General features: G+C 50.4%; 1 protein-coding gene across 4 annotated transcripts in view; it reads left to right on the top strand.

The window, feature by feature from the left end:
- Window positions 1-13,583, top strand: part of LOC119955856 (adenylate kinase isoenzyme 1-like) — a 211,274-nt gene extending 197,691 nt beyond the window's left edge. For all 4 annotated transcript variants that reach the window (XM_038782496.1, XM_038782497.1, XM_038782495.1 and 1 more), the window contains 2 exons: window positions 8,198-8,389; window positions 10,649-13,583. In XM_038782496.1, the coding sequence (XP_038638424.1) occupies window positions 8,198-8,389; window positions 10,649-10,717 (261 nt within the window). In that variant the 3' untranslated portion in view covers window positions 10,718-13,583. The remainder of the gene's footprint in view (window positions 1-8,197; window positions 8,390-10,648) is intronic.
- Window positions 13,584-15,477: the final 1,894 nt, after the last annotated feature.

The raw sequence follows: 15,477 nt of genomic DNA, 5'->3' as shown, positions 1-15,477 counted from the left end.
AGCGATTCAGCCATGAAAGTAAACAGGTTTTGTGCAAAATGACACAGACTTGTAATAAGCACTTCTATTACAGACTTGCAAACAGTCGTGAGGTCAAGTGCACTCGTGATTCTCCCTCCCTTGAACACATAAGTGCATCAAAGCAGTAGTGTGAGGACTTCCGGTGTGCATCATGAAGTGAGTGAGCACACACGAGGCAGCTCCTGCCTAAGGTTGCAGAAAAGAGCTCTTTTTTGGGCAGCACGGGTTGGAATTTCGATGAAAAGGCATGGGTGAATGTTCAAGGAGTATTTTCCCCCAGGAATAGGATGTTTCTTGGTTATCAGACCCTCAGAGACAGTGCAAGATTTGTCTGAACAGCAACAAACAAAAGCCTCTGCTAGCATGCTAGCGGGGGAAGGGCCAGCTTATAGGTCTCAGGCTGACCTGAGGGCCTTTATGAAAGCTGAATTCTAGCAGCAGAGGTAAGAACTGTGAAAATATCTCATCCAAGGCCATTGAAGAAGCGGAGACGGACATCCGGTAGCGGTGATGCGGAGCTAAGCCGCACGTTCAGTGGCTCCCACTATTTTCGGACTTTGGGGTTCTTTTAAGGGCTCATAGTGGTGCTGTTTGGACTTTTCCCCGTGTGGGAACACTCCTTCTCAGATTCTCCACCGGTGGATGGCCTGGACTAGGAGTGGAGCGGTCAGAAAACCGGCTTTGCAGTTGCAGCTAAGCCGCACCGCAGCTCCCGCTACTTAAGGACTTTTGGGCTGATTTGAGGGCCCCAAATCGACGAATCCCGGTGGGGGAAGGTGTCTAGAGGAGCATTCCCCATAATTTATGGTGCTCACCCGGAGTGGAGCAAAGGAAAAAGCTGCAGCAGCTCCACAAGAAAAGCAGGGGAAGAAGGACAAAATGGCGGCCGGCGGAACACCTGAGGACTGGTGGAAGTGGGCGCAGGAGCAGCAAGCTGCTCTTCTGCGCTGTTTTGCGGAGCTGAAGGCTGAGTTGCTGGACTCACTGAATGCGACTACCAACAAGCTGCTTGGAGCTCAGGCGGCTCAGGAGGTGTTTATCCGGGAGTTGCAGCAGCAGGCCGCTGAGCGGGAGGAGGAGGCCGTGGTCCTCGTGGGGAAAGTGGAGTTGCACGAGGCACTTCACAAAAAGTGGCAAGACCGCTTGGAGGAGCTGGACGTTCGCACGAGGCGAAAGAATTTGAGGATCCTGGGCCTGGCGGAGGGGCTAGAGGGGTCGGATCTCCCGTGGTACGTGACCACGATGTTGAGCTCGTTGATGGGAGCGGGGTCCTTCCATTTGCCCCTGGAGCTTGAGGGAGCTCACAGAGTGCTGGCCAGGAGGCCTAAGGCAAATGAACCCCCGCGGGCGGTGCTGGTGCGGTTCCATCGATTTAGTGACCAGGAGTGTGTGCTGCGCTGGGCCAAGAAAGAGAGGAGTAGCAAGTGGGAGAATTCGGTAGTACGAATCTACCAGGACTGGAGTGCGGAGGTGGCAAAGCGGAGGGCCGGGTTCAACCGGACGAAGGTGGTGCTGCATGCCAAGCAGGTCAGATTTGGAATGCTGCAGCCTGCGCGTCTGTGGGTGACATATAAGGACCGGCACCACTACTTCGAGTCCCCAGAGGAGGCGTGGGCCTTTGTACAGGCGGAGAAGCTGGACTCGAACTAGGGCCTGGGGACACACTATGGCCGTTGCTGTTTTTGCTGTTGCTGTTCTTCAATTTTGACACGTTTTTTTTAATGCTGCTTTTCTTTTTGCTCTGTTTCCGGGTGGGTTTGTCTGTTGGGTATGGGTGTGGGGTATGTGGGGAACATTGGGGGTATGTGCTTTATATGTTCTCTTCTGTACGGGCCGGGGGTTGGGGTGAAACTGGATTTTGAGGAGCTGCGTCGGAAGGGTGGGGTGTGGCAGTGTGAAAGCGCGGGCTTTCCTCTGGTTGTCCGCGCTGCGGAGCAGGGGGGGGCGGAGCTGGAGGTGGGGGCGTGGCCTCTACTGGTTTTCTTTCCCGCGCTGAAGCGCTGCCAAGGAGGTGTGGCAAGAGGGGGATGACCCCATGCCGGGAGGAGATGGGTTTTGGCGGGAGCTGCCGGATCAGCAGAAGTCAGCTGACTCACGGAAGTACCATTGAGGGTGCGTCGCGGCTAGGAGGGGTCCTAGCCTGGGGGGGGGGGAGGAGAGATACCGGGTTGCTGCTGGAATGGCCAGGAAGGAGCTGGTGTGGGCCGGGGGGTAGAGGAGAGGCGTTATCGCCATGGGGAACGGGTCAGGCGGGGCGAGCTGGCCTGGGGCGAGCAGTCGATAAGCTATGGCTAGCCGGCAGGGGAGAAGGGGAGGTTGCTCTCTGATTCGGCTGATTACCTGGAACGTGAGGGGGCTGAATGGGCCGGTTAAGAGAACTAGGGTATGTTCTCATCTGAAGGGGCTGAAGGAGGACGTGGCTATGCTCCAGGAGACCCACTTGAAGGTGGCGGACCAGGTTCGTCTGAGGAAGGGGTGGGTGGGGCAGGTTTTTCACTCAGGATTGGACGCGAAGAACCGGGGGGTGGCGATCCTGGTGGGGAAGAGGGTGGTGTTCGAGGCGGCTGAGGTGGTGTCGGACAAGGAGGGCAGATATATTATGGTGAAGGGTAGGCTGCAGGGAGAGAAGGTGGTGCTGGTTAATGTATATGCCCCGAATTGGGATGATGCCGGCTTCATGAGGTGCTTGTTGGGCCGCATTCCGGACCTGGAGGCGGGGGGCCTGATCATGGGGGGAGACTTTAATACAGTGCTGGATCCCCCACTGGACCGGTCCAGTTCAAGGACGGGTAGGAGACCGGCGGCGGCCAGAGTGCTGAGGGGGTTTATGGACCAGATGGGAGGGGTGGATCCCTGGAGGTTTGGGAGGCCGAGAGCGCGGGAGTATTCCTTTTTCTCCCATGTCCATAGGGTCTATTCCCGAATAGATTTTTTCATCCTGAGCAGGGGATTGATCCCGAAGGTGCAGGATGCAGAGTATTCGGCCATAGCGATCTCAGACCATGCTCCGCACTGGGTTGATCTGGAGATGGGGGAGGCGCGGGACCAGCGCCCGCTCTGGCGCCTGGATGTGGGGCTGCTGGCTGATGAGCAGGTGTGTAGGAGGGTCTGGGGAAGTATTGAGGGGTATCTTGATACCAATGATACGGGGGAGGTCCGGGTGGGGATGGTCTGGGAGGCTCTGAAAGCAGTGATCCGGGGAGAGCTGATCTCCATCCGGGCCCATAGGGAAAGGAGGGAGAGGAAGGAGAGGGAGAGACTGGTGGGAGAGCTCCTAGATGTGGGCAGGAGATACGCGGAGGCACCGGAGGAGGGGTTGCTGGGGGAACGGCGCAGTTTGCAGGCCAAATTTGACTTGTTGACCACCAGAAAGGCGGAGACACAGTGGAGGAGGTCGCAGGGCACGGTATATGAGTATGGGGAGAAGGCGAGCAGGATGTTGGCGCATCAGCTCCGCAGGCGAGATGCGGCTAGGGAAATTGGTGGAGTGACGGATAGGGGTGGGAATGTAGTGAAGAAGGGGGCAGAAGTAAATGGGGTCTTTAGGGACTTCTACGAGGAACTGTACCGGTCAGAACCTCCGATGGGGAGAGGGGGGATGGAGAGCTTCATGAACAGGCTATGTTTCCCAAGGGTTCAAGAGGGGCTGGTAGAGGGGCTGGTGGCGCCGATAGAGTTGGAGGAGCTAGTCAGGAGGATTGGACAAATGCAGTCAGGTAAGGCGCCGGGGCCGGACGGGTTCCCGGTGGAATTTTATAAAAAGTATGCGGATCTGGTGGGCCCCCTGTTGGTGCGAGCTTTCAATGAGGCATGGGAGGGGGGGGGCTTTGCCCCCGACGATGTCGCGGGCACTGATCTCTCTGATCCTAAAGCGGGCTAAGGACCCCTTGCAGTGTGGATCATACAGGCCTATCTCGCTCCTCAATGTTGACGCTAAGTTGCTGGCGAAGATCCTGGCCACCAGGATAGAGGAATGTGTGCCAGAGGTGATACATGAGGACCAGACAGGATTTGTCAAGGGACGGCAGCTCAACACGAATGTGCGGAGACTGCTAAATGTTATTATGATGCCGGCAGTGGAGGGGGAGGCAGAGATAGTGGTGGCGCTGGATGCGGAGAAAGCGTTTGATAGAGTTGAGTGGGGGTACCTGTGGGAGGTGCTGGAGCGGTTCGGATTCGGAGAGGGATTCATCAAATGGGTGAGGCTGCTCTACGCGGCTCCGATGGCGAGTGTAGTTACAAATGGAAGGAGATCGGAGTACTTTAGGCTCTACCGTGGGACCAGGCAGGGGTGCCCCTGTCCCCCTTGCTCTTTGCACTGGCGATTGAACCTTTGGCTATGGCGTTGAGGGAGTCAGGGAGATAGAGGGGTCTGGTGCGGGGTGGGGAGGAACATCGTGTATCGCTGTATGCGGACGACCTGCTATTGTATGTGGCGGATCCAGAAGGGGGAATGCCGGGGGTGATGGAGCTGTTAGCAGAATTTGGGGGCTTCTCGGGCTATAAGTTAAATTTAGGCAAGAGTGAGGTATTTGTAGTACACCCGGGTGATCAGGAGGAGGGAATTGGGAGACTCCCATTTAAGAGGGCAGTGAAGAGTTTCAGATACCTGGGGGTGCAGGTGGCCAGGAGTTGGGGGACTGTCCATAAGCTTAATTTTACCAGGCTGAGGGCAGCACGGTGGCCTAGTGGTTAGCACAACCGCCTCACGGCGCTGAGGTCCCAGGTTCGATCCCGGCTCTGGGTCACTGTCCGTGTGGAGTTTGCACATTCTCCCCGTGTCTGCGTGGGTTTCGCCCCCACAACCCAAAAATGTGCAGAGTAGGTGGATTGGCCACGCTAAATTGCCCCTTAATTGGAAAAAAATAATTGGGTAATCTAAATTTATAAAAAAAAAATAAAAAATTTTTTTACCAGGCTGGTGGAGCAGATGGAAGAGGAATTTAAATGGTGGGACATGGTGCCGCTATCGTTGGCGGGTAGAGTGCAGTCCGTCAAAATGACGGTTCTCCCGAGGTTCTTGTTCCTTTTTCAGTGTTTGCCCATCTTTATCCCTAGGGCCTTTTTTAGAAGGGTTACGAGCAGCATCATGAGCTTTGTTTGGGCGCATGGGACCCCGAGGGTGAAGAGGGTCTTCTTGGAGCGGGGTAGAGATGGGGGGGGGGGGGGGGGGGGGGCTGGCGTTACCCAATCTCTCGGGGTATTATTGGGCGGCCAATGTGTCGATGGTGCGCAAGTGGGTAATGGAGGGGGAGGGGGCAGCATGGAAATGGATGGAGAGGGCGTCCTGTGGAGATACAAGCCTGGGGGCCCTGGTAACGGCGCCGCGGCCGCTCCCTCCTACGAGGTATACCACGAGTCCGGTGGTGGCGGCTACCCTCAAGACTTGGGGGCAGTGGAGGCGACATAGGGGAGAAGTGGGGGGCTCGATGGAGGCTCCGTTAAGGGGGAACCATAGGTTCGTCCCCGGGAATATTGATGGGGGATTTCAGGGTTTGGTACAGAGCGGGCATCAGACAGCTGAGGGACCTGTTTATTGATGGGAGGTTTGCGAGCCTGGGGAGTTGGAGGAGAAATTTGGGCTCCCCCGGGGAACATGTTCAGGTATCTGCAGGTAAAGGCATTTGCTAGGCGGCAGGTGGAGGGATTCCCTTCGCTTCCCGCGAGGGGGGTGAGCGACAGGGTGCTTTCGGGGGTCTGGGTCGGAGAGGGGAAGATATCTGATATCTACAAGGTTATGCAGGAGGCAGAGGAGGCGTCAGTAGAGGAGCTGAAAGCTAAGTGGGAGGGGGAACTGGGGGAACAGATCGAAGACGGGACATGGGCTGATGCCCTGGAGAGGGTTAATTCTTCCTCCTCGTGTGCGCGGCTTAGCCTCATCCAATTCAAGGTGCTGCACCGGGCCCACATGACTGGGACAAGGATGAGTAGGTTCTTTGGAGGTGAAGACAGGTGTGTCAGGTGCTCGGGGAGTCCAGCGAACCATGCCCATATGTTCTGGGCATGCCCGGCGCTGGAGGAGTTCTGGAAGGGGGTGGCGAGGACAGTGTCGAGGGTGGTAGGATCCAGGGTCAAGCCAGGCTGGGGACTCGCGATTTTTGGGGTTGGGGTGGAGCCGGGAGTGCAGGAGGCGAAAGAGGCCGGTGTGCTGGCCTTTGCGTCCCTAGTAGCCCGGCGAAGGATCTTGCTACAATGGAAGGATGCGAGGCCCCCAAGCGTGGAGACCTGGATCAATGACATGGCGGGTTTCATTAAGCTAGAGAAGGTCAAATTCGCCCTGAGAGGGTCGGTACAAGGGTTCTTTAGGCGGTGGCAACCTTTTCTCGACTTTGTGGCTCGACGATAGGGTACTGGGACAGTAGCAGCAGCAACCCGGGGGGGGGGGGGGGAAGGTGTGGGGGGGGGGGGCGGACGATGACTATGTTTGTTTATTTAATTTAAATTTATTTTGAAGTTCTTTTGTTGCTCATTGGGGTTGGGGGGGTGGGGGGATGTGATACATGCGTCGATACGGTCTGGGGGTGGTACGGTTATTATGGGTTATTTTGTTGCATTTCATTGTTTGTCGTTATGTTTTATATTTTCTGTAAAAAATTCCAATAAAAATTATATTTTTTTTAAAAAAGCAGTAGTGTGAAACCAGTAATAGCTTTGTAAGTGTTGCCAGCCCTGACAGGATTACACTGTGGAACTCTGGGTCAGATGCATAGATGCTGTGCTTCACCTTAGCTGCAGTTTGTCTCTCATGCACCCTCAAGCTGGCATAACTTGCACAAATAATAAAAAAGGGGAGTATTCTACTTAAGCAAGACCGTGGCTTTAAATTATACAATACTCCGAAAAACCTGCAGCATGATGGAGCTGGAATGATGGTGGATGAAGTTTGCAAACCTATTTTGTTTATGCTCAAGACAGGGATGAAAAAGAGCCGCCTTGTGGTTGTCTCGGACTAACTGCAAATCCAAGTTAACATAAATCCCCAGAGTTAGGAAGTGCGAGAGACCGTAAGCCCAACTCCTGGCAAGGGGCAGCTCAAAGAAGAATGAGGGACACTAGCTCAGATATTTGTTCGGGGTGGGGGGGGGGGGGGGAGGAGGAGACGGGTACAACCTACTCAATAGGGAGAGATGGAGTTGCTGATCATGGGGAAGGGGGTGGTGAGTGACTCATTAAAATCCTGTATGTGTTGTCTGCATCCTCACTGAATTGGGAGATTGAGATCTAATTTTAGATTACCACGTCTTTCCTGGAAATGAGCTTCATTATTAGATCAGAGTCCCTGTGAGTTTAGTAGCTTGAGGAAGCCTGAGTAGTGGAACAAGACTTTATTGAACTATGTACAATAGTCTGCCCACAGCAGTATCTCTCTCCAAATCCAGTCCTTGCAGGGACAACCAACAATATGGGCAGTAGTGGTAGCACGGTAGCATCGTGATTATCACAGTTGCTTCACAGCTCTAGGGTCCCAGGTTCGATTCCCCGCTGGGTCACTGTCTGTGCGGAGTCTGCACATTCTCCCCGTGTGTGCGTGGGTTTCCACCGGGTGCTCCAGTTTCCTCCCACAGTCCAAAGATGTGCAGGTTAGGTGGATTGGCCATGCTAAATTGCCCTTAGTGTCCAAAAAGGTTGGGTGGGGTTACTGCGTTACAGGGATGGGTTGGAAGTGTGGGCTTGTGGGGTGCTCTTTCCAAGGGCTGGTGCAGACCCGATGGGCCCAATGGCCTCCTTTCTGCACTGTAAATTCTATGACCTCTGAACCCTGGGTCCTGCTTACGCCGGTGCGCTGGCCTCCCTGCATTCTTCAAGCTCCACAATTTGTCACTTTGAGAATGTTTGCGGTGCAAAAACAATTCCAGCAAAAACTGACAGGTTCAATTTGTAAATTTCTTTTTGAACTCATTGTAACATATGCTTAAAAACCCTGTACGTGGTTTAAAAAAGTAGTTTGATTCAGTAGTATCATTTTACCATATTGAACAAGGTTAAATTTGTATACCTCGTTTGACCACTACTGTACTTTGTATATTCCGGTTAAGTGCTATAAATAAATCTTTGGGTTTAAAAAAAATAAGAGTGAGAAAGAAAAACCAGACAGAAAGATTGAGAATTCCGAGCTGCACTCGGAGAAATGTCCTTCAGCTAATTGGTTGATTGTGTTCACTCTCTGTCCTAATAGATCGGCCCCCCTACCCTGCTCTTGTATGTTGATGCTGGAAAAGAGACCATGGTCCAACGGCTGCTGGGACGGGGCAAGACGAGCGGGCGATCCGATGACAACGAAGAAACCATCACAAAACGTCTGGAAACCTACTACAAAGCAACTGAGCCCGTCATCAACTTCTATCAACCCAGGGGTATCATCAGGAAGGTGAGGCCTGAAACAGAGATAATATGGCAACACTTTCTAAAGTAGCAGCAGAAACAAACAATGTCTTGAAGGGAGAGTTTTTCTTGAAATCTTAGCTCCATGTGTGCTGTTCTATGGTGACCCTGGAAATCAATGAACTACTTGAAATAGGATTTGAAATGAGCGCGGGACCCACATGAAGGGAATTCCTGTGTAATCTGTGAACATCTGGATTTTGGATTAAGCTTGGTTTTAGCTGTCCAGTGGCGGCAGAGGAAGCCCTTTGAACCTCACAGCTGCTGCCATGGGCAATCAAAAATAAAAACTACCCGATGGCCTTGGGCAGTGTTATCCATAAACTCGCCACTTGGCGGTGCAGTCAGGGGCATGTGATGCACCAATGCTCTTCACTAGGGGAGAGATTTTAATCAGATGGACATTAGGACTCTGTGGCAGCCCATTTGACCGAGGACACGGTTGCAGACTCCGTCTGAGACAATACGTGGCCTTGTCAAAAGTGAGTAGAAGATGTTGTGGGAGAACCAATCCCTAAAATGTAAAAAAAAGGAGCCTCACTATATTAGACTACGTGGCAAAGAGGCCTAAGGAAGTGAAAGCATGTTGAAATATGCAATTCATTGCTGCTACTAAAAATATTCTTTGACAAAGCTGTTGTCACTGCACTATTGCTCATCTTTAGTTCCATCGCTCAATCCCAGCTCTTCTTTGGGAGATCATTGCAAGATCTTCCCCATCCATTGCAAACATTTTGTTACTGTAAGTTTGGCGAGCATCAAAATCCTATTGGAACGACAGTGGTCTGGGGAGGCAGTAGTAACAAGCTCTGGTATGATTGGCTAGAGGTTAGAATATTGGTTGTCAACTATGTCGATGTGTCTTATTTGATTGGCTGTTGGGGGAGCAGGGTGAAATCGTAAGTTCCGAACATCAGTTCAAAGCATCTGCCATCACCAGCACTGCAAAGTAAACAGGGAGTAGATCACTGGCTTCCTGAGTGAGTGAGTGTGTGAGAGAGTGGTGTGAGGGAATAGCAAAGACAGAAAAGTAGAGGGACTTATTCCACAGATCACACAGTTCCTTGAATTCCTCTGCCAACACCTTTTAAAACCAGATGAGACATTGGCACCCAAACACAACAAGGATGCACATTAGAGCATAAGAAGCAGGAGCAGACCACATGGGCCATCGACCTTGTACCTCCATTCATAACTAACCTTCAGCTCTACACCCACTCTCCTACTTACTCCCATATCCCTTGATTGCCCAAGACACGGAAAATCTGTCCATCGCAGTCTTAAATGAACCCAACGATGGAGCATCCACAAACCCCTGGGGTAGAGAAATCCAAAGATTCACAGCCCTTGGAGGGGGGACATTGCTCCCGTCCTCCTCTCAGTGCTAACTGATCGGCCCCAAAGCTATTCTACCCACACAAGGCATATTGCCAAAAGCAAGCCTATCTCCATTCAGTCACTAGAAATAAGGAACGAATCCTGGCCCTGGGTCACTGTCCGTGTGGAGTTTGCACATTCTCCCCGTGTCTGCGTGGGTTTCACCCCCACAACCCAAAAGATGTGCAGGGTAGGTGGATTGGCCATGCTAAATTGCCCCTTAATTTGAAAAAATAATTGGGTACTCTAAATTTATTTTTTAAAAAGAAAATAAGGGACGAGGGTAGCACGGTGGCGCAGTGGTTAGCACTGCTGCCTACATAACCGAGGAACTGGGTTCGGTCCATGCCCCAGATTACTGTCCAAATGGAGTTTGTACATTCTCCCTGTGCCTGCGTGGGTCTCATACCCACAGCCCTAAGATGGGCAGGGTAGGGTGGATGGGCCACGCTAAATTGCCACTTAATTGGAACAACGTTTTAAAAAAATAAGGCAAGTGCCAGATTTGTAGCTACGCTGAGTTTAGTGATAAGTCAGGACTGATAAAATGAACCTCGGCCCTTTTTGGGCTCTGGAGAGGAAAAGTCACCCAGACGCCTTCTTCTGATCACTTTTCCTTTTGGAAAGGGTGTGTGTTGGGACAGGATTGGGCCTGAATGTGCTGCCCCACACAGCCTTCTGGTCCTCACCGTCCACTTCACCCATTCAAGAATGGCCACATTTATTCTGAGTTGGACCAGCATGGACCTGTGGGCATGTGCTTTAGAGAGAGAGGAGCACGAAGGGAGCGAGGGCAGAATGGGAGGAAATGGTTTTTTAATTAACAGTATGGTATTCATTTTGATTTACTTTTCTTTTCATTCATTAGATAAACGCAGAGGGTACAGTGGACGAGGTGTTTGCTCAAGTTTGTGCTGCTCTTGATGCGTTGAAGTGAATGGAAGACAGAAGTGTTGCGACAATACCCCTCCTCTCCCTTTGCCCTCGAGAGAAGCCTTTATCCTCCTAGTCTCACTTTCAGCCAATCATGGACAGTGTTACAAAGAGAGCAACTTCATTGGTTCAGCTACTAGGTGACTGGGAATCCAAAGGCTTCTCATCAGGAAATTTGATTGGATCTATTTCTGCATTGTGCAGTGCCGCTGCAAGTGGCCGGAAGGCACCAGATGAAACGATAAATTTATATCTCTACGGCAACTGAACAATATCCACTGAATAGAACCAGACTCAGCGTCATTTGAAATCAGTACAACCCCTTCACAGCAAACTATGGTCCAACTCCAGCTCTCATTGCCTTGTATTCCAAACACCAACCCACAACAAGACGGGAAATGGGTTCGGGCCTTTTCATGTTCTCAATCCACACGTTCCAAATCACAGATACGTACTTGAGCTCCCAGCAAGACAACCTCCTGGGGCTTTGAGATCACTCCTAGATAATTTCAGTATTTGACCATGACTTTGTCACCTTTACAGGATAGGCAGTGGTGCTGTGATATTGTCACTGGAGTAATAATCCAGAGACCCCGGCAGAGGCTGAAATTTGAATAAAAATCTGGAATTAAAAGCGAAATGGTGACCACTGTCATACAAAAAACTTTCTCGTTCACTTCCTTTTGGGGAGAAAATCTGCCACCCTTACCCGGTCTGGCCTACATGTCACTCCAGATCCACAGCAATGTGGTTGACTCTTAAATACCCCCCTCAAAGGCAATTAGGGACGAGCAATAAATGGTGGCCAGCCCGCTGATTCCCACATCCCATGAAGAATGAAAAAGATATTTACCAAGCCTCGGATTTTCTAGTCGGGTTCAGGCCAGTAATCTGGTATAAAACTGTCAAGCGGGGCTCGCTGAGGCACTTAAACTGATCTGCAAGATCGTTCAGAGTACTTTGCTGAGCAAAGTCTTGCCACAAACTAGAGCTTTCCTACCCTGGAGCTATGGCAGCTGAATCTTTTCCTGCGCTTACTTTTCTTTGGGGTGGTTTCCTGATTGTGGACAATGACATTGAATGAACCCAAGTCTTATTGTATGTAATGTATCCAAACATCTGGAATAGCTTTTATTGCAATATCTAACCCAAACTCAAAACAGACAAAATTGTTTTGGCTACTTTAATGCAGCTTGCCTGATTGCCACTTCCATCCCCCCTCCAACCCATTTTCCATTATTTGAACTTCTTTGTCTGTTTCATCTCTTGGTCTCATTTCTTCAATTAACTTCAAAGATCTTTTCCTTACCTCTGCTCACTTCCCACTTCCACTTTTTCAATTGGGACAAACTTCCCCGCCCTCGCAGAGTAAAATCTGGCTCCTAATTGGTTCAAAATTAGTTTTAGAGGTGTTGTCATCTAGCCAATCCAAATCCGTGTTCTGCGGGTTGACATTGGGTCAGCGGTGAGTGAGGCGGAGGAAAGGATTTGCTGAAGGAACCTGTTACAGAACCCTTGGCTAGCAAGACAAATCAAAACTGACTTGGGAACATCGGAAATGGGGAAGAGGCCATTCAGCCCCTCAGGTTCAGTGAGATCCTGGATGACCTGTACCTTATCACTCACCATCTGCCTTGGTTCCAGTATCATTCTATATACTTGGAGCTTGTTTAAGGAGTTATAAGAGGTCACGAGCAAGCAAAGTACTGTATTAACTGAAAAGTAAAACCTTTGTACCCTAGTGAAAGTTAGCTTTCTCCTGCTTTTGCTCAAATAGCAAATGGAGTCTCCACGATATAAATAGCTGCCTTCTTTCCCTGCCGGAACCAGTATTTATATATTCCATTATGCATTTCTCAAAACCACTTCTTCCCTCTTATGCTTAATTCATTGAAGACTCAAAACCAATCTTCCGTTTCAAAACAGATGGCAGTAATCTTGACTATGTATAATTAACATGTAGAGCAGTGACCTGTCTTTGAAACCCTGGGGCAGGCTATTGTGAAACGCAGTTACAAAATACCTGTGTATTATACTCTCTGAATAAATTTCAGGAAACCTGACAGTCTTACATATTTTCAGTTTGAGGCAGAATAGTGAATACAATCCCTCGGGGGCGGGAGGTCTGCATAATCCTTCAGGTACAGGATCAAAGCAAGAAACTATTCACAGGTGGACTACGGGCAGAGTTTTAGGGTCCCTCCCGCCAGCGGGATTTCTCGGCCCGCCGAACAGCTTGCTGTATTTCCTGGGCCTTCCCCTGCTGGGATGGGGCCGGAGAAATCGGCCCTCAGTCATTTTCCCTGTGTGAAATATTACTGTGGACAATCCACATCCTGCGACCTCCAAAATAACACTTAATTATTCCCACTTTCCCGTTGTAAACCACGGGTCACAATTTTCTGAAGCCGCATGTGGTGTTTAACAGAACGGGGGTGGGAGGGGTTGGAATATCACAGTGTGTGAGCCAAATAGAAACCAGGACCATCATCTTTTAAATGAAATCATGCTGTGGATTATTGATAAAAGAACATTGTATGAATTTTCTTTGGTGTTTTTAATTCAACTGTTAACGATTAAAGCTTTTGTAATAATAGCAAAGATTTTCGCACTCTTGACATGGTCTCCGCCAATATCACACATTGTGAGTTCAAGGCATTGGTGATTTGTCGAAGTATTCTAACTGGTTGTAGATGTGCAACATTTTTTGTCTTCCTGTATTGTCAACCAAACCAGCAGTTTCCCCCCCCCCCACCCGATGCCGTTACAAAGGAACCCAAGCTTGTACCTAGTTTATTGGAGCCTCAATTGATCCTTGGACCGGAATTAGGTGATGGAATGTAAATTTAATAAAACAGAACTGACCTCGCCATTGTGTCGTGTAGTCTCTCCGTTGTTGTCGGATGTGCGCTTTTGGTTCTTCTTCACAGTTGGAGAACACGGTTTCTATTTCTTCCTCTTGGCATTAAGTGGCACCATTAAAAAAACCAGAAGGGATGCACAGGACTCCTGAATCAAAGAAAATCATCCTGCCGCTGTGAGGACCAACCTATGTTTCATGTCCTTGAGGGGTGGCAGGTGGAACTGATGCCTGGAGAGAGGTGGTAACTTACCCTTGCAGCTCGGTGGAGGCCGTTGGTCTTCTTCCGACATTGTATGGCGGTCCGCCTTGTCGTGTTGCCCGCACTGAAAGTCGCTGCCACTGGCTCCCAGGTGGAATTGTTGACCCTGCTGCTGGGCCTCCTACCCCCTCGGATAAACAGGATGTCCCATCTCGCATCGACAGCGTGGTGAAGCCTGGCAAAGTCGGCATCCCCAAAGAGAGAAACAGGTTTCCGCACTGCCATGCTTGTGTGTTGACTGGGAGTAAGTGGTGAGGGAGAATTTAAAAGTAGCTCCGAGACGCTGAGGCCCGAGTCTGTTGAATCAGATGGGGAGACAGCCGGTAATGGTGAGAAGCTTGTTGGGGCTCATTTTCAACACTTAAGTGCCGTTAAGCACAGGCTGCGATCTCGCCAACGCGGCCGTCGAGCAACACCCTGCCAATCGTGCCCAAAATGGCATTTACACATTTTTCCATTAAATTGTTACCCTTATCTTTCTCAAGTATTTATCCAATTATTTGAAAGTTACCATTGAGTCTGCTTCCTTTTTTTCTTAATCCTTTCAGGCAGCGCATTCCAGGCCATGCCCACTCCCTGTGTAAAATTAAATCTCCTTATCTATCTTGCTTCTGGTTCATTTGCCAATCACATTAAATCTGTGTCTTCTGATTCCCAACTCTCTCGCCAGTGGAAACAATTTTTCCTTAATTATTCTATAAATACTCCCTTAATTATCTCTCCCTTTATGGAGAAAATCCCAGCTTCTCGAGTTTCTGCACAGAGCTGATGTTCCTTGTCCTCTTACTGTTCTGGTTAATCTCGTTTTCACCCTCTATAATGACCTGTGCATATCACCGGGCTGCATCTTTATCTCGCTGAGGCCAAGCTGACAATGGGCAGCAACTCCATTTAAATTTGGCAATAAAATTCTGCAGGGCACTCAGGAAAGCCAGTCTTCTGGGTTTTCCTGACGTCACAACAACAATGCCCCTCCCCCTATGCCCCCCCGTCTCATGTACAGCCGGGGGAACATGCCGGGGGAGTGATGGAAAATCCCACCCATTAGGTCAGATGACCAAAAGCTTAGTAAAAGAGGTAGGTCATAAGAAATATCTCTAAAGGAGGAAAGTGGGGTAGAGAGATGGAGTGGTGTAAGGAGGAAATTCCCCAGCCTGGGGGCCCAGGCAACTGAAGGAACAGCTTCCAACGATGGAGCGATTATGATTGGCAAGAGGTCGGAATTAAAGGAGTGCAAATATCTCGAAAAATTGTGGGAATGGAGATCACAGAGTCAGAGAGGGGCAAGGCCATGGAGGGGTTTGATAGCAAGGATGAAAATTGGATAAATGAGCGGTGGAGGGGCAACACCAAGGGAGGTGTCTACAGGCACCAGAGGCATCAATAACCGGACAGAAAGGAGCCACAAAAGGGCCGGCCTCCACCACATAATTGGACAGTTTCTGCAGACTGTTTCCCTTATTGGCTGGCTGCTGGCCCCTCCCAGCTCACTCGGGAATGCAGCTGACTTCCCGTTCCGCCAGAGGGACCCGCGTCAAGAGATTGCTTGACTAGGAGCTGGCACAGGTCAGTGAGCGCAGTGGTGACTGGGAAGGGGATGTGTGATTAGACATGGGCAGCAACGTTTTTAATGACCTGATGT

Source organism: Scyliorhinus canicula, chromosome 21, assembly GCF_902713615.1.
Source record: "Scyliorhinus canicula chromosome 21, sScyCan1.1, whole genome shotgun sequence".
NCBI classification, from domain to species: Eukaryota; Metazoa; Chordata; class Chondrichthyes; order Carcharhiniformes; family Scyliorhinidae; genus Scyliorhinus; species Scyliorhinus canicula.
This window is presented reverse-complemented; position numbering and strand designations above follow the sequence as displayed.